General features: G+C 45.5%; 1 protein-coding gene across 1 annotated transcript in view; it reads left to right on the top strand.

The window, feature by feature from the left end:
- usp43b (ubiquitin specific peptidase 43b) overlaps positions 1–18,746 on the top strand; it is a 43,092-nt gene that overhangs the window by 10,466 nt on the left and 13,880 nt on the right. Inside the window, 4 exon segments of the mRNA XM_053443656.1 lie at positions 6,276–6,391; positions 11,095–11,187; positions 14,322–14,457; positions 15,083–15,227. Of these exon segments, the coding sequence (XP_053299631.1) occupies positions 6,276–6,391; positions 11,095–11,187; positions 14,322–14,457; positions 15,083–15,227 (490 nt within the window).

The raw sequence follows: 18,746 nt of genomic DNA, 5'->3' as shown, positions 1-18,746 counted from the left end.
GTGGATGTGAAAACTGGAAAACAGGATCTAAAGCTGTTTTCAGAGATGCACAAAACTCAAACTAATTAGCTCTCGACTCTGGGAGCTCGACATCTTCTCTCATTTGTCACAGTTTCATAACGAAGCAAAATCTTTATTACGCTTTTTACTATCCACGCAGACAATCAGACCTCAGCTGCTTTGTTATCCGATATAGATTTAAATGACAAATGAGAATATATAAATCTCCCTCATACGTGAAAAGCAAACTCCAGTTGAACCTTGAGTCCTTCTAAATAGAGCCAGTATCTCTCTGTCATGGAGGTCTGAAGAGCTGAAGCTGTGTGACCGCTCCAGACAACACGATGCATCACCAAGAGCAGCAAGAGGACATTTCTGTAAACTGCACTCAGGCTCAGCAGGGGGCCCGGCCCAGAAAACATTCCCTTATTAAGTTGTAGAGGATTTTTAGATAAAAGGAAACAAGGTCACATTTGCTTTTGTGTGCTTTTTTGTGTGTGTGTGTGTGTGTGTGTGTGTGTGTGTGTGTGTGTGTGTGGTTTCACTGAGCAGGTCTACCAGGGATTAATTGCTCCAAACATTAGTCACCAGTTAAAAGTTTAATCACCAGTTAAACTTCTCCATCTTGTTTCTCTGGGGGAAAAATAGTTAAATCAACAAAGCAATTCTTTTGTTTAATATGAAGAAATTCCCTCACACTTACATGCCCCCCCCCCCCCCCCCCCCCCCCCCCCGTGATTGGCAGACCCCGGCGATTGAAGTGATTCAGATTTGCTGACTTGACGCTTTCCGGAGAGTGTGAAGATTGAATTGCCCGAGCCCCGGCCGACTTGAATGATTTAAAGAGTTGTTGATAGAAATCATTTCCGCTCGGAGCCGGGCCTGTCACGCCAAGTCCAGTTTTAATGTGTAATCTTGACTTCAATTGAATCCGCCTGTGAAGATGAATGGATTTATTTATGAAGCAATAATTATCAAACCCCTCGACTTCACGGACAACGTGCAGCTTTTAAAGAAAGCAGCAGAATGGGTATTAAACCTTTTAACCCTCGTTAATCCTCCTGTGTTTTTAATGTGTGCGTGGACATGTTTGTTGTGATGGCTGCTCCTAAGTGGCAGGTAGCAGAGGCTCATCCTGATCTGTGTCACCAGGCTCATCAGCAGGAGGGTGATAATAAACCTCATCAGCCCAGGAGGCCGAGCTGCCTTCATTAGAATTAATTTCCCCCCGAGCCCCTCCTGCTGCATTCGAACAAGAAGGATAAATCTCCTTTAGAGTCAGATTCTCCAGCAGGTCTTTAGTTTTCAGGAGGACGCTGTTTAAACTGATCTGAGTTCTGTTTCCTGCATCGTGTCCCTGTAGCAATGATCGGCTCCACTGGACCGACTCAAATGTCTTTGATATTTAATCCTCTGGCTCCATCGAAACTAAGAAGTAGGTAAATTACAGCCTGATTGTTCATATTCATATTGAAAAGGTTTTAGTGTTTTGTCTTGGATGCCATTGTTTCTTTATCTTCCCTCAAAGTTAATAATAATAATGCACAGTTGCTTCTGTCCCAATAGTTTCAGGGTATTGATAAATATTGTGCGACCAAAGAATTTCAAGAATAAAGTTGCAATATTATGAGAATAAAGTTGTAATTAAACGAGAAAAATACTTAAAGTTATGATAATAAGCAGCAAGTAGAGCATGTCCTTGAGTTCCACTCCATCCAGATCCAAAATCTAGATCCGCTACGACTCTACAAAAACTACAAAACCACTTTGAATAGAGCACATATGTATAGATTCATGTACGGATGGCACGGTGGAACAGTGGCTCGCACTGTTTCCTACAGCAGGTTCGATCCCGACAGCCGGCCGAGCCTTCCAGTGCCTGTGTGGGTTTTCTCCAGCGGCTCCGTCCTCCTCCCACTGTCCCAGCACAGGCAGCTCAGATTAATTGGAGACTCTAAATTGCCCCCATGGTGTGGATGGAAGCGTTGTTGTCTTTATTGGTTGTGTGTGTGTTGCCCCCCCCCCCCCGACGCGCTGCCCACGGTTAATCAGGAGCTCTGGATCAGAGCAGGAAGCTGGGACGTCTCATGAGGGCTTCTGATTGGCCGGTTTGAAGGGAGGTGGAGCGGGTACCCAGAGTTGAGGTGGTGGCCAGACGGGCCTCAGCATGTCCAAACCAGTGCACCCCACTCTAAGCTCAATGGGAGTAATGGGTCAGAGATAAAAGCTGCGAGTATCATTATTACTGGTTCTATTTATAGAGCGGTCGCTGATACGCACGCGACAGGAGACTGTCCATTATTTATCGATGCTCTTTATCACCGGCTGGGTGCTCTACTTTCAGTCACTCTCTTTTCTCTCTTGTTCTATCTCCATCCGTCCATATCCACACACACATGCAGCGTCTCTACACCTGCTCCACATCTCTCTCTCTCTCCTCCTCCTCTCTCTCTCTCTCTCTGTCTCTCTCTCTCTCCCCCCCCTCTCTGTTACGATCAACCCGGGGCTTTATCTTCTTGTTCTCGATCGCCCCCACTATAGTGCTCTCTCCAGCAGAAGCACATGTCCATCCCTGTGTGTTTCCACGGCTTGTTTAAATTATTCACATCGGGGACATTACTGGGAACACTCGCCCCCCCCCCCCTAAGATCCGCCTCCCCCCACCCCTGTAAAAACCCATCAGGATGAGACAGGTGGTCTGTGAGGATGGGGGGGGGGGGGGCACGTTTCCTGGACTCTTGGAGAGTGGCCGAGTTCCTCTGCAGAGATGAATCACTCCCAGCAACATGTTTTTTTGGGGGGGGTGAATTATTGAACGCCCCCCCCCCCCCCCCCCCCCCCCCCCGATGGGACGGAGTCCAGCGTTAATCTGAGAGATTTCAGATTCTCGTGCCGAACAGACGACCGGGAGTCAACAGTCCTGGATTTAACTGGGACTTGGTCGAGAGTCCATGTGTGTGTCTGCAGCCAAGTTACACTGAACACATCACAGTCACTATGACAGTCATGTTTAGTTTGATATTATCTGGAAATAACTACTTTTTATGCTCGAGTTAAGAACAATTATTGTAAGTATGAATTACAGCCTGATTGATATATTATTTGTACTTTAATTAAATCTGAAATGAGCCTTAAATACACACACCAGTACCTGTGTTTGCTCACATGCCTCGACTTTGAAGTATATTTATATTTTTCCTGATACATTTTCCATATATTTGTTGTTTTTTTCATGTTTTTATGCATTGTTTGTGTAAATTCCCCTGAAGAAACCACTTTTAAATTCACTAGATCCAGATTTTCATTTGGATCAGATTGCAAACTCATGAGTATCAGTCCCCTACACATGCCTGATCCTGGATCTGCCCCGGCCTCCACTCTCCTCCTCTCTCAGTCGCAGTCAGTTGACCTCTGACCTCTGTCAGGCGGCGCTGAGCCCAGAGGCCAGACTCCAGCCCAGCGCTCGGTAGCATTCCATATCTCCGTCATTTATCTTAATCCCAGAAAATCAATTACGGCACGCCGAGGTGCCAGGGCGAGGGATTTGAGTTTTTAATTTTCTCCTTGCTCCTCAGACTCTGGCACACGTCCCTCTCCTGGTACCGAGGCTTACGGATTAAGAGGAGGTAGACAGTTCTCTGGCTGGAATATGAGCAGTGGCACATTTTTGGTTTTAATATTTCTGCACGGCACCTTCATCCGTTTAGTAGGCCTTGTTTTAAGTTCCATCTCATTTTAAGAACTCCGGTTGTAAGTTGTGTTATCGAGGAGAATCGCCTGTTCAAGCTGCCAGGAGATGAGATATGAGTTATATGATACATTAGAGAGTTACAGCCTGATGTGTTAAACCATGATCTCTTACTGGTTTCCAGTCATTTAGGGTCACTAGATTAAAATGTTGACCAGGCCTGAGTGAACCAGACCTCCTCTCAGGCGCCTGTCACACATTGGATTTCTAAGTCTCTTTTTTACAAACCAACCAAATAAACATATAAAACCATTTCCCATAAAGTAAATCATTACATTTTAAGGTGAAACATGTTTTAAGGTTATGGTTAGGTTAAGGTCAGGACAAGGGTTAGGTATGAACTATGGTTGTGTGGGTGCGTGTGAGTGCGTGTGTGTGTGTGTGTGTGTATTGTGCCTTCATCCATCAGACTCATTAATGGTTGATCTATTTATTTTAACACCAATCTTTGTTAATTCGTCAACTTAACTGTTATAAACTGTGTTTTCCTCTGTTATTGTGATATATTTGAACAATGTCTTTACACAAATTAATTTCCTAATGAATAAATACAGTTGTTTGAATTTGTCGGCTGCAAATTGACGACTTCTGTAGTTGAGTGAAGAAAGTGAAAAGTCTCACCCTGTGTTAGCCTCAGTTGACCCCCCCCCTTTGCCTGCTTCATTGTATTTTTATCAGCTGGTATTTGGTTTATTTTCCTGACAACCAATTTCAAAGATAGCATCTGGATTGCGGAGCGGCACACGGCCCCTCTGGAGGCAGACCCCTGATCAGTCTCTAAACAACCTGTGAAGCCAGCAGCAGTTACTCCAGCGGGGGGGTAGGGTGGGGGGGATCACTATCTGCCAGATGAGTGAGGCCTAATCAGAACCACATGTCAGCAGGGCCTGTGACCCGTCCACCACTTTCTCACTAAACGTCCACATGGCAGACGGCTCCTGTTCACACCGGGCCGACGCCGGACACGGCTTCCTGAGAAGTGATAAGAGCGACCGGGCCCTGGACCCGGGGGCCTGGACCCGGGGCCTGGACCCGGGGGCCTGGACCCGGGGCCAGGACCCGGGGGAGTGGACCCGCTGGCCTCCTGGACGCTGATCTGTTATCACCACAGAGAGAAAGATAGCGATGGAATCCGTTAGCGAGTATGTGGAGGGGCTGTGTCCTCGCCTCTTTAATCTCTAACGTTACACTGCACGTTTCAAATGAAGCAGACACAGGATCAGCCCGGGGTGAAAACTCCCCCTTTGGCTGTGCTGACGTTACGTGGGAGAAATGGACGAACCCCCCCCCCCCCCCCGACAGAGGAATGGGTGAGAGCTTTGTAATTGTGCGCGCCCGCTGGAGCGCCGAGCCGCAGGAAGGTCGGGTCTCGGTCTCTCGCTCGCCCTCTGCAAAGCTCACACGCTTTTCAGGAGAATAGACTCAGGATATGAAACGGTGGTGAACTGTGAAGGACTCTCCTGATTTCCCAGACGCACAAAACGCACAAATGCACAAACGCACGCCCTCCACTTCCCTCCCTCCTCCCCCCCCCCCCCCCCCCCCCCCCCCCCCCCCCCCTTCAGAAGTTCTAAACCTCCTTTCAGCTCCTGTGTGTGAGGTTCCCAGGCTGGCAGGTCGGCCATGACCAGGAGCTGCTGATCCGTGGAAAAGTAAACACAGAGCGAGTGTGTGTGTGTGTGTGTGTGTGTGTGTGTGTGTGTGTGTGTGTGTGTGTGTGTCAACAGAGAAAGTGTGTTTCCGTTTGGCCTGGTGTAAAAGCACAGCTGCGGTGATATGATGACTTAATGCACTCTCAAGTACCTGACGCCTCCACAGGGCTGATGAGCTGAGAGCAGAGGAATCCAGACACGCTGCTCATATGGAACTTTATGACCTTTTACTTGATAAGTGAAAGATTAATAATGAAAAGTAGAAGAAGCTCAAACCTCTGCCAACTGTCCCCTGAGATTTAAACAAGCCGCGTCACATTTTATATAGATTTATTTTAATTTTGTGTTTGAAAAGTGCTTTTTAAATAAACCCTGCTTACCTTTTTGTATATATCTGTTTGCAATATGTTGTGTTTGTGTTTTTTGTGTTACCGTGAGATTTTCCCTCAAGGGACAATAAAGCTCTCGAAACTACACGGAAAACATTTGTATGCCATGTTTTTGCTGATTATTATTATGACACTACAGTATAAAAGGCTTTGAAGAGAAGTTGTTTATTGTTCTGTCAAACTGGTGCAGAAGGTTGTTCTCTTAGTTCTGTGCCCCCCCCCCCCGGCTCTATATTCCCCCTCTTCTTTTATCTCCGTCCGAGGTCAGCCTCCTCTCTGAGGAAGCTGCGTGTATGAAAGAATAAAGAGGAGGTTTACCCGGGGTCATGTTGAGGTCACTGCTTCTCGCCCGATTTCGCCTTCTCTGTTGTTATTTACAGTGGGAGCTGATTCTCTCCCAGTGGCTCCTGGGTGATGGATCTCTGGTGAATGTGACAATATGACAGCTCTTGTGTTTATGGGATGTGCTCCTCCTCTGTGCCGCAGGGCCCCGGGGGAGCTGAGGAGGCGCCGTCTCCGGACCCGTCCCAGTCCCAGTCCCAGTCCCAGCAGCCCAGCGTCCAGCACAGCTTCGTCCAGGAACACTTCCAGGCCCAGTACAAGTGAGTGTCCTCTCCCAACCGGGTCACATGTCAAGAACTCAGTTAGGAACCAATCAGCAGCGTTGTGAGCTTGTTACCACAGTTATCTTTTCACCTCATTTCATTTGTTTGTTGTTTGTTGGTTTGTAAACAAGATTACAAAGACAACAACTGAGGAAATATCCACAAAAGTTAGAAGGAAAGCTCTGAGAAGAACCTGTTGAAGTTTTGTGCCTTGAATCTGACTTTGATTAATCCAAAGAGAGATTTTCAACATTTTTTCAACATTTTTCATCATTTTCCCAAGGAAGAATATTAAAACATGCACATTTATATCTATTGCTACATCCATACTAATATGTTTTTGGTGTCTGCTCTGGATTTCTCCTGGTGTACAGTTTTGTAGAAAATTGGAAATGCTTCCGGCCCTGTTTCAGTTTGAAAACTATACTTTAGAAGGGTAGAGTTTGTTTGATGTGAGTGTTGGGCCTCAGAGGAGGAATGAGCTCTACTGAGTGACGTTCTGTTATTAACATGTTACATGCCACTGTCATGTTGTCAGATCACATCTCACTGCCCACCCACACACTATCGGTTAGATCAGGGTGTAATTGCCCCGATACAGCCGCTCTAACCAGGATGTCAATATGTCTTTTACACAGAGGTCCTCAGAGACACACACACAGCCAGGTGAGAAGAAAAGTAAATCTCAGTAATTACGGAGCAGGCAAACTGCCCCCGGTGCCCCCCCCCCCCCCCCCCCCGAGCCTCTTAGGGAATAGAAATCCTTTCCTGCACGAGTACTTATTTACAGCTTAGCTCTTGTGCCGGGGTGAAATAATTGAGGCTGTTGGCTGTGCCAGCCAGCGGTGAGGTGTTTCCACTGAAGTGTTTCTCCAGCAGACTGGTTACAGGCGCTTCTCACCACACCGTGCTGTCAGCTGTCCTCATGCAGCTGGACGTCCTCACTGGTCCCATCAACCAGTCATCCAGTCCCAGATAAACATAATGTCCACATCTGTCAGCTGCAGCCTCCTGGAGCTGAGCTTCATTCAGACGCTCGCAAAACTCATCTGTGCACCCTGTTATTCTTTGTCTTTAGTGAGTCCTCCTCAAACTCTTCTATATATTGTCCCTTGTTGTATTCTTTGTGTGCTGGACGTTGTGTGGACGTTGTGTGCAGAGTTGCAGTTGCAGTGTGAAGCTAGAAAACTCTGTCTTCATCCCACCTGGTTTATCTGCACTGAAGATTTTATAGTTTTTCACCAAAGTCTGATCTGCGTTGTGTTAATAATACTTTTCAAGAAGCCGTCCCCTCCCTGACAGAGCAAAGCGTTGACGTCTTGTTTGTCGCTCTGTCCTCTCATTCCTCAGAAAGTTGTCGGCTCTGTGAGACGGCCGGTTATACATCTGTCAGGGCGCATCTCTTAATTGCCCCCCCCCTCGCTGCCGAGCGTTTGAGATGTGAGACCTCGGGTGTGTCCTGACAGGAAGCAGCAGGAAGATTGTGTTCCTGTTAGAAAGCTGCGTTAGCCGGCGACCCAGAGTGATGTAAACAATCTGAGTTTAACTCTGTGAAAGAGGAGGACTCCCTGGGGCCTGAGAGGTTTCTTAATAGAGATGGACGCTCTGTTATCATCGCTGGGATCGATCTTTTGAATTAATATCTCTCAACCCCCCCGTCTGAGTCCTGAGCTTCCACCGCTGACTGGGGAGCAACGTTCACAATGTGCTGTCCGATGGGATCCAGAGCATCCAGAGGTGACGGACTGGAGAATGATTCTTGTAATGGCCCCCGGTTTGTCACTGTGGAGTCATCGCAGCCGCTCTACAGGCTCAGACGAGTTCAATCACAAGCAGCACGAGTCATCGGATCCAGACTTGTGTTGTGTGTCGTCACGTGCTGAGGAGTTGTAATCAGATTAGGTATCGTCTGGGTTTCTTACTGATACAGTTAAGAGAGTTAAGAGAACAGTTTAAACTTTACTTTACTTTAAATGTACAAATATAAATAACTGCAAAGGCTAAAACGCTAAATAACGGTTTTAGCCTAATGTGCTTCTCATGGCGTCCACGTAAAAGTGTCGGAATCCTTTCACGTCAAATTCACGCATACACACAATACTTTAAATCGTTTAACTTTTGCTTTGTTGTTGTGTTGACTCGAGTTTGTTGTTGATTTTGGTGTTCAACTCTATTTTCCAGTGGCGTGCAAAACCCAGCTCGTACATCAGCTTCACCGATAAGATGTAGATTCATCCTCATGTTATAAATCTGTCGCTCTTGATGAAATCCGAGTTGCATCGGAACTGTGATCTTTGTGCAGATGTGGGTGAGACAGATGTGGACTCGAGACAGATGTGGGACTCGAGACAGTGGAGGAGACAGTGGACTCTGCTCTGGACATCTCTGTCTGTCCAGCGTTGTTCACTCTAGAGAAGCCGAGCGACGGGCACCAGAGCGTTTCAAATAACCAGCGTGCAGCAGTTCCTCGGTGGCAGAGCGGCTCGTCTTACCGTGACTGCTCTATCTCTGAGGGACCCTGATCACACGTGCTGATTGGTTACGATTTGCAGGGGCGGGATCGAGTTTTTTCACAGGCCCAATAACGGCTCTGTTTATTGTGTGTGTATATTTAATTTTCAATTAGTGAATTATGAGGCACACGTTGAGGTTTATGTCTTTTGCATCAACGTGGTGAATAAACCTCCTTTCATCCCCCGGACTCCCAGAAGAGAATCAGCTGTCAGTCTGTCTCATGTCCAATCACAGATCTTCTAACAGCCTCAGGAGAGAGAATCAGTCGGATGAAGACAGCGAGGTGATGTGAAGTTTCCTCAGCGCCTCCTGGTGCAGAGCATCGAGCTCAGAGTCTCTTCAGCATGGCTGCGTCCCAGACGGGGGGGCGAGGGGGGTGGGGGGGGGGATACATGCCTCTCAACTTTTTGCACGCTTCCTCCATTAGAGCATCACCAGAATATCACCTCTTCCTCGGCTCCTTTTTCTCTGTTTGAGTGTTTTTTCCAGAGCAGTGCGGGGGGGGGGGCATCTATGTTTTAGTGGAGGCTGAGTGTGCTTTGTATGCGCAGAGTGCAGCAGCTCCACCCGCACTGTGTCCTGGAGAGAATAAGACATCCGTAGGGCAACCACTCCGCTCTGCCAAGACCGAGATGCACTAAGAGCCAGTGTCAGCTGGGCTCGCTTGAATGGAGCTTTATTCCCCTGCCCCCCCACCCCACCAACCCCCACCCCACCCCCCCCTGGGTCTGTCAGGTGCCGTCCTCTGAGGTAAACACGTTTCTACAGTTCATCTTCATCTCCAGTGGTCGACGCACTTTGAGTCTGTCACCAGTTCTATGTGACGTGGTGCGTTTCCAATGCTTCAGAGGTGAAATGAAAACTGACAGAGTTATTTCCCATTTCACACGGAGGGTTGATTTATATATCCGTCCTGCTGATAATAAAAGAAATGAGATGAAACAGTAAATCACGACCTTGGCTCTGCTCACCTGTAAATAACAGTGTGTTCCCCTGTTTGTCCATAAAAAGTTTATCGCACATGTTTCTTCAATATCGTTTTTTCACTGTTAATTACTGAACTAAACTTTTTCTCATTCAAACTGGTGAAAACTTTATAAATCAGTTGTTGCCTCAGGACGTGTGTGTGTAAAACATTGATTGAAATGTTGATTGATTGAACTACAATTGCAGCAATAATTAAAAAAACTAAACAATTAAAGGAATTATATAAAAACAAATAGACATTAAAAGAGTTTCATTTTCTGCTCAGATTTATTCCTTTCAAAATCAAGTTGAATTATTTCTTATTTGCTGATTCTCTGATCATTTTTGTGATTAAATGAGTGGGTGAACTTTTTGGAATCATAATTAGTTTGTTTTTAATTTGTAGAGCGAGTCATCAGCTGGCAACTGTTAACACAACTCCCCCTGTTTGGGAATTCACTGCGTTACAAGGAAATGTTGAACCTCAGGCTCTGTTTCTGTTCCTGTGGTTAATAATCAAGTAATTCCACTTGTTTAATGACATTTAGTTCTCTTTATATCCAGTGGTTTGTCTCCACCCACTCATTATCCATGAAATCAAGAGGGTGATAGAAAACATCTCTTCCAGACGTGTGTCATTATCAAGTATTTACATAAAGTCTAATCCAGGAAAAGTATCTGAACAAAGATGTGATGCAGTAGCAGGAGAGTTTAAATCAGACATTAACTTTAATGGACTCTGTGACTCATTGATCAATTAGCTCAGTGGAATAAATGATTCTCCTCCTGGTGGGAACAGAGAGGGAGGAGGTGGAATCTGTGTGAACTGGAAACTCCACGTTTGGGTTCCAGACGTCACTCAGAGAAACTCCCGACGTGTCTGAGCTCCTGTGATGACGGCTCATCAAAGTGAGGCTGATGCAACGAGACAGAAACCGGCTGCTGCAGGTTCCAGTGTGTGTTCACCACAGGGATCCACGTCTCCTGCTCGCTGCTGTCACTCTCAGATCTTACACCACTCACCTTCTCCTCTCTCACTGTCAGATCAAGGCCTCCTCATCACTCTCCTCTGTCGTTCGTTTGTGTAACGAGATTAAAGCGTCTCCTCTCCCTCCAGCCGGACGTGACTCCAGGAGGACTTTGGGGATTAATTGGGGATTCGGTGTTTGTGTTAAGACTGATGTGACTCTGCTTTGCTCTGTCCCCCCCCCCCCCCTCAGATCCTCGCTGACGTGCCCCCACTGTCTGAAACAGAGCAACACCTTCGACCCTTTCCTCTGCATCTCACTCCCTCTTCCTCTGCGCCAGACCAGGTGAGCACAGCGCACTCAACTCCATCACAAATTAATTAATAAACAGTATTAACATATAATATCAGTGTTTTTTAGGATCCCTGACTATTACAACACAGCTAACTTTTGATAATAACCTCCTACAAGGCCCAGTGGTCTCCAAATGAAACCACATTTAAAATCACTAGATCCACATTGGGATTTGGATTCACACCGAATTGCACAAACTCATAAATATCAGTTCAATATCCATGAATTATTCTTTGAGAAACCAACGGAAATATTGGAAAAACACTTTCTGGGTCCCACTCTTTCATACAGTGCAGGGTATTGGGTCATTTCTCAACATGAGTCCGACCTGTTCAGATTATAAATAGTGTTGAGTGACTCTAACATCAGCTCCCATCAGTCCAGATGTTTTAAACGAGGTTCCTGGACCCCCGATTTTGGATAAAATCATTTTGCAGGGAAGCTTTGTGTCTTTGTCAAAAGGTAATTGTTATATTTTTATTTATTTTTTTGTACTGAATTAAACAAATAAGATGTCAAATGTAAATTTAGCTGCTTTCATGCACTGCAGAGATTTTCCAGAGGAGCTGGACGTGAGAAGGCAAATATCTGTTGCTCTGGACATGTTCACAAATCATTTCCTCCTGGTCATGTCTGAAAACTGCTTTGATGAGCTTCTCTCCCTCATGGCTGAAGTGTCTCATGTTACATATTGAACAGACAGATAAGGTCACGACCTTTTCTCCCTCAGCATAAAGCAAATACACCTGTTTATCCAGATGTGAAGCTGTTGCTTTAACGTGAACATTGACAGGAAGAAGAGTCGTCTCAGAATGAAATTGAACCTTCTCCTACACAGAGGTGTCGCTCTGTAGATTCACCAGAGCTTCTCTCTCTCTTTTCAGTCTTTAAAATAGTTAACGCCAAGTTCAGCCAACGTCTAATTTGGGAAACGATTTTTTTGACAGCGTTCCAAGTGAAGAGCAGTCAGTTCCCATCCTTTTATTTCAGAGTGTGTGATAGGAAACAGATGGATGGTTCTAAAGCTTTATTTCTCTGTGTGTAGAGATCAGCTGTTTGTTAGCAAACCAACATTGGCTTTGCCCTGGTTATCCAAACACCTCCTGGTCCTTTGGCAGTCACGTGCACTTTGCATGTTGCATGGGTTTTGTTTACACTTCCGTGACGTTTATTTGTGTGAGAATATTCTCTCTCAGTGACAAGCAGCAAAGACACGTTATCGGTCGAGATGCCTCACACGAGCACATTAACAGAAAACACACAAAATGCAAAAGCCAGACAACGGAAACACAACCACAAGTGAGTGACAACAGATACACACAACAGCAGACTCACTTCCTGCAGACCTCCTTCTCATTTCAAGCAGTGACCGAGTTTCTGGGTTTTCAGCATCGACGTCTCACTCGACTCAACAACCGGGACGTGACCTGGTTTCTCTGCTCGTCCCGTTGTTACTCTCTTCTGTTGTGGTTGTGTTACCATTGTGTGGCTTTTGCATTAGTGTTTTATGTACGAAATTGTTGTATATTGTTTCCTGCTCATATGAAAACTGTAATCAACATAAATCGAGGATTCCTCCTTGAGCTGTGGCTTGATAAGTGCTATCAATTTACTGTTCCTTTTGAAGTCTCCAGCCCCCCCGCCTGCACCCAGATCAGTGGAGCACGACCAAACATGTTGGTTTGTCAACGGATCAAAAACACAATCGCACACAACAAGAACCAGTGGAATTATGCAGATATCTGCTGTTAATGCAGAATTCTCAGACTCCAGTTCGTTATAAGACTTCAAAGTGCTGCTGCTGGTTTATGGATGGTTTTACGGCTTAGGGCTAAAATACATTTGTGAGATGCTTGAAGAATATAAAGAACTCTCAGATCCTTTGGAAACATTCAGCCAGTGTGGGGGGGGGGGGGGAGAACCGAAGCTAAAGCTAATAGCTCGGCCTAAAGGGATGTGAATGGGTATGGAAGCAGAGTTCAGGTACATATAGAAGATGTGGTTTGAAAGATAAGAACAATTACACAAAACACCACACTGACTCACACTAAAGGACGACTCAGGGTTTGTGTGTCTGCGTGAAGCAAAGGTCTGTGTGACGGATATGACATCATCCACCTGTAACGTCTTATTTGACACCAGACAGACTTAATCTCCTTAAATAAAATAAAATCAATGTAACACCAGCAAAATATTCTCTAATAATAATAATAAATTTAAAATCAAATCAAATAGAAAAGAAATATAATCAAACTAAAAACATGCAAAAAAAGTGATAGATCTAGTTAAAGGCTGAAGTAAAGAGAAATGTTATTTATTCAACCAGCTTCTCTTTTGATGTTTTATGCAGTTTAGTTCTGACCTGTGATCTCATACGTTTAAAACTCTTTAATAACTTTTCACTGGAGTTTTCAAATGGAATTCTGATTTTTTTTATAGGACACATGTTTAAACAGGAGCTTCACCCGTCGTCCTTGTCTGGAGAGCAGAGGTTATTCTAAGTCTTTCTGGGAAACGGCTTATTGTGATTTTGTTATATTTTATTTTTTATCTTTTAGAGGAAACTTAATGATATTTGATGAATTAAGTTGAACTCTACGTTATCTAAATGATTCACGTGTCCTTGAGTCACCGTTTTGCGGCCGTGACAGTTTCCTTGTGCTTGGTAAAATGTTTTATCCTCTCACCTAATTTAATGTTTTTTTTTATTATATTCAAGTGCACATAAATAACAGAACCTCTCCACCCGCTCGTATCTCTGTGTGATGGCTCTTGGCCCCGGCTCATTCAGATACTCCACAGGTTCCTGATAGTGTTCGTCAGTGTGCCGTTATTCACCGAAGCCATTACGTCCTGGAGAGGTCAGAGCCGAGCGCTCCCTCGTTTTTAAAAATGCAATAGAGATTCCATTATTTTGCACACATAAAAACTCCTAATGATCTATTATTAATGTTAAAATGTATTGAGTTATTCATGAAAGTCTTCTTTTGTCCCGTCCCGGCCGTAAAGAGGAGGCTGCCGGAGCGATGGCACAGAAATCCAAATAGAGGCCGCTCTATTTCCCACCCTCCCCTGATTGTGTGTTCTCTTGTGTGCGCGTGTGTGTGTGTGTGTGTGTGTGGCAGGCCGCTGTGTGTGACGCTGGTGTTCAGCACCAAAGGGCAGCGGTACCTCCGCACCGGGCTGGCTGTGCCCCTGTTCGGCTCGGTGGCCTGCCTGAGGAGGGTGGTGGCCGACGAGGGGAAGATTTCTCCGGACCAGGTAACGTAGAGATGGAGCGAGGAGCCAGATGTGTGTGATCGAGCCAGATGTGTGTGATCGGGCCAGATGTGTGGGAACATTTTTTATAGAAGCGATAAAACACTAAATAGTCTTCGCCCTGTTTCTTGAAGCTGGAGTTCAGGAGAAAGGTTTATTAGAGTGTGAGCGGAGGGATTTGAGTGAGAGCTGAACATTCAGTCACGATCTCTGAATAAAAGACCTCACGTTCTAATAGAGATAGAAAAGAATGCTCTGATATTTAAAAAGTTGCACATGATATTGGATTTTAATAACAGCATAATTAAGCTTAATCCTGATAAAGAACACAGAAGAAAACATAACGTCCTTGGTGCTAAAAACTGTGTAAAACTGTTGGTGTTTCATAAGATTCAAATTAGTTCTATTATAAGGAAATCAACAATTAATGTGTCTCTCTCTCTCTCTCGCTCTCTCTCTCTCTCTCTCTGCCCCTCTCTCCCTCCACCACCACCACCACCTCCACCTCTCTCCCTCTCTCCCTCTCTCCCTTTCTCTCTCTCTCCCTCTCTCTCCCTCTCTCTCTCTCTGCCTCTCCCTCTCCTCTCTCCCCCTCCCTCCCTCTCCCTCCCTCCCTCCCCCCCCCCAGGTGATCCTGACGGAGGTCTACTCCACCGGGTTCCACCGCTCCTTCTTCGACGAGGACGATCTAACGAGCATCGCCGAGAATGATGTCATCTACGCCTTCCAGGCTCCGCCCCTCTACATCAGAGGAGGCTCGGCTCGGATCTCAGGTACCTGAAGTCGAGGCCAAACAAACACTCGATGCTATTTATAGAACACACACACACTCGTCTTTGAAAATAGCTCGACGGTGGCACCACATTAATACCCCCCCCCCCCTCTTGTAATGCGGATGTGTTCACAGATCTGTAAACAAACCAGAGTTATTAGTGTAGTTTGCTTAATGAAGCCCTCGGGGGGGGGTTCGGGGGGCCCTCGCTTCACGGGGCCTGGGGGGGGGGGGACACATTAAAAAGAATACAGCTCCCAGCAGAGCTCGGTGATTCACATCTTGCCTGTTCATGTCTGTACTTCATCTCCGTGTCAGTGATGTAAAACCTGAGCTCAGAGGCACCGAGCAGAACAACAGACTCTTGTTTCTCACTCGGTGGTTCAGCTCCGTCGGGCCCTCGCTCCCCGGGCCGCGAGTCCCAGCGCCGTGTTCACACCGCCGCTCCTTTTGAAGAATGTGACTTTTAGTGCTTTGATTTATGTTGCTCGACGGCCACACAAAGCCTGGCTGCCTCAGAGGGAACCACCCCCCCCCCCCCCCCCCCCACCCCGCCCTCGCCACAATCACCCCCTCGTTCTCTCTACAACCGTCTGGTCTGGTTCTGACCGGCTCGGCCTCCTGGGGTTGGTTATAGAGAGTCTACATCATTACAGATTGTCCTGTGAGTCTCATTACCGTGGTTTTAAAGGAACTTTAATTTGTCATCTGAAGTCTCCTCCCACTCCCATTGTGTTTTCAGTTGTACGTTCTTGTGATGTCTCAACAACACCTCAAGGGATTTTATCTAAATTGGATTCAAACATTCAGTTGGACTCGAGTTTGACCTGATTAGAATTCGGGCGTCAGAGGTCAAGGTCCCTGTGACCTCAAAACAAACTTTAAAATGTTCATTGATGCTTTTCAGACATCCACTGAACTCCGGATAAACTCCTGACATTCTCCAGAGCGGCTGTGTGTGAAAGTGTCTGAGTGAGAGGTTCTGGACTTTCTCCAGAGTCGAGAGCTTCTGGTGATCAGAGCCGACGCTGGTGTTTCAAATCTGTCTTCGATCATTTCTTCACATGTTGACCAGTTCTCACTTGAACTTAAAGATGATTGGATTTCAAGGTCAAAGGTCACGGTGACCTCATACGAGTCTGTAGACTGAAACTGGGATTAGAACCACAGGCTGATGATTCTGGTTTTTAAAGGTCAACACGAGCGTGTTCTGCTCCTTAATGTATACAAATATCCCACCAGCTTCCCTTTAATTACCTACACACATAAATTACAATTAAAAACCTTTATTTTTATTTCACTAAGTAAAAGACGAGTACATCCGCAGCACATAAATATTCTCGGCCTCCCTGTGATTAATGAACACTGTAAAATCTAAATAGCATGTGTGTAAAAAAGAAATGTTGAACTGCTCTTAACTCGGTCTGGCACCGTAAATTAAATCCTAATGCCTCTGCTCCCATGGCTGAATGTAAACGGTCGTCTGACCCCGAATAAATTTTCTATACATTTTTAAATGTAAGAAACTCAATCTTTGACGCCACGCCACAGTCACATGGTGTGACGAAGAATCGATCTTTAAATCAGTTTTTATCTCTGTCTTGTTGAGATGACACTCATCTGAATTTGAAGTTGATCTGAATAAAGCCCTGAGACAAGTACTTCAAAGTACTGGCGTAGCGTTTTTCATAATGCCCCTTGATACATTATTTTATGACTGGTCATGATACACCTATGTTCCGAATTTGGTGAAGATCGGTCAAAGGGAAACCTAGGGGCTGGTTCCAGGGGGCGCTGTTGAGCCATTTTGCCACACCCATTTCAAGAAGATTGACGTCCCACTCGATGTGCAGTGAATGTTAAATTACAGCCAGTAGCAGATTAGCTGAGTTTAGCATAAAGACTGGAAATAACTCTTATTATCACATCTGCCCATTCGGGTCCATTTAAGAAACAGCAGCTTTCAGTTGATCAACTGACTCTCGGCCACAGACACATTTCTAAACATCACTTCCAGAGTGGTCTGCAGTGTCTTCATGAGCTCACCATCAGCCGTATCAAGTAATTTTCATTAATAATTAATCGTATATAATCTCAAAGTGTCAGAGACAGTCTCAGTTTGGGATTCGATGATTCACCGTCACAAATTGATAGGCGTGATGTCCCCGTGTAGGGATCTGGTGCCAAGGGGGACACTTGAATGTGAGGTCACCTGCCAAATAATAATATCTGGACACAGAGAATTGACTTTGACAGTTCACACAATCCATTTCACATTAACTAATTGCTCCCTCCGGTTTTATTTTGACCAGTTTTCAGTAAACAAGGAATCAAATCTCCATTTGTCATCATATTCTTGTTTATATGTGACAAACAGGATGACGTTGATATTTGAGCGAAGGAAATTTCTTCAGCTTTGCTATGAATTTTCACTTGGACTCAGAGATGAACTGAATAGAATTTGGAGGCCGAAGTTCAAGGTTAACTTGACTTCACAGAACTCTTGTTTGCCTTGTGAACGTGTTAGTTTAAGAACACCACGACAGAATCCTTTCAAATTCTGCACAAATGTTCACTTGGTCTCACGGAGTAATTGGATCGATTTTGGAGGTCAAAGGTCAAGGTCACTTTGGCCTAACAAAGCATGTTTGACCAGTTGTCACTTGGACTCACAGATGAACTGATTCGATTTCAGAGGTCAAAGGTCAGGAAATAAATGTAAACAGATTGAAACTGCACTGGTTAATGAACGCTTCAAACCACAGGACTTTAATTCCAGTTCATTACAACTGTGGGAAATGTTCAATAAAGCACAAACATACAAACACACAACTCCTCCTATAAACAATGTTTAAAAAAAAAACATGAGTGGTGACAGGAGCCTTGTTAAAAGAAACATTTCTAAACATTATATTTAATCACATCTACTCGAAAACTTTGATTTAATGAGCGATGACTTCTCCTAAATCTTGAAGCCCAGGGCGTCGGGGGCCGGAGGTGACCTTTGTGTTTTACTGCGGCTTCATGAGCAAGTTCCACTCGGTCTTTAAAAGCAGATTTTCCTCCATAACTCATCCCACAGTTAGCAGAGGTCGGCGCTCATGTAAATTACAGCACGAGTTTTTATCACTTTCTTGATTAAAGGGACTTTAATGAATGTAAAGCTGTGCATTCTTATCACTGCTCTCCTCCTCGGGGTCGAGACGCTGCAATCAGAGGTTGAAAGTCTGAGCTCTGGTGGCGTGTTTGCCGACTTTGATTAGTTTGGAATCGTCTCGTCCTTCACACGCGACTTTATGTCCTCGCACCCCCGATTATTCCTGTACGAGGACGGATGTGTGATCGCACCAGCTCGATGCTCAGCAGGGATCTAGCTTCATGCCCAGCAGCGGCATTTGCCATATTGGTGATGAATCAAGTGTAAACAAGAGGGTTTAATGGAAAGTTTGGGGAAGGCACAGCCGCCGCGCCCCCCACCAGGACAGGATGTGGACCAGTGTCTCCCTGCACTCCCAGCAGG

Source organism: Pleuronectes platessa, chromosome 16 (genome assembly GCF_947347685.1).
Source record: "Pleuronectes platessa chromosome 16, fPlePla1.1, whole genome shotgun sequence".
Lineage (NCBI taxonomy): Eukaryota > Metazoa > Chordata > Actinopteri > Pleuronectiformes > Pleuronectidae > Pleuronectes > Pleuronectes platessa.
This window is presented reverse-complemented; position numbering and strand designations above follow the sequence as displayed.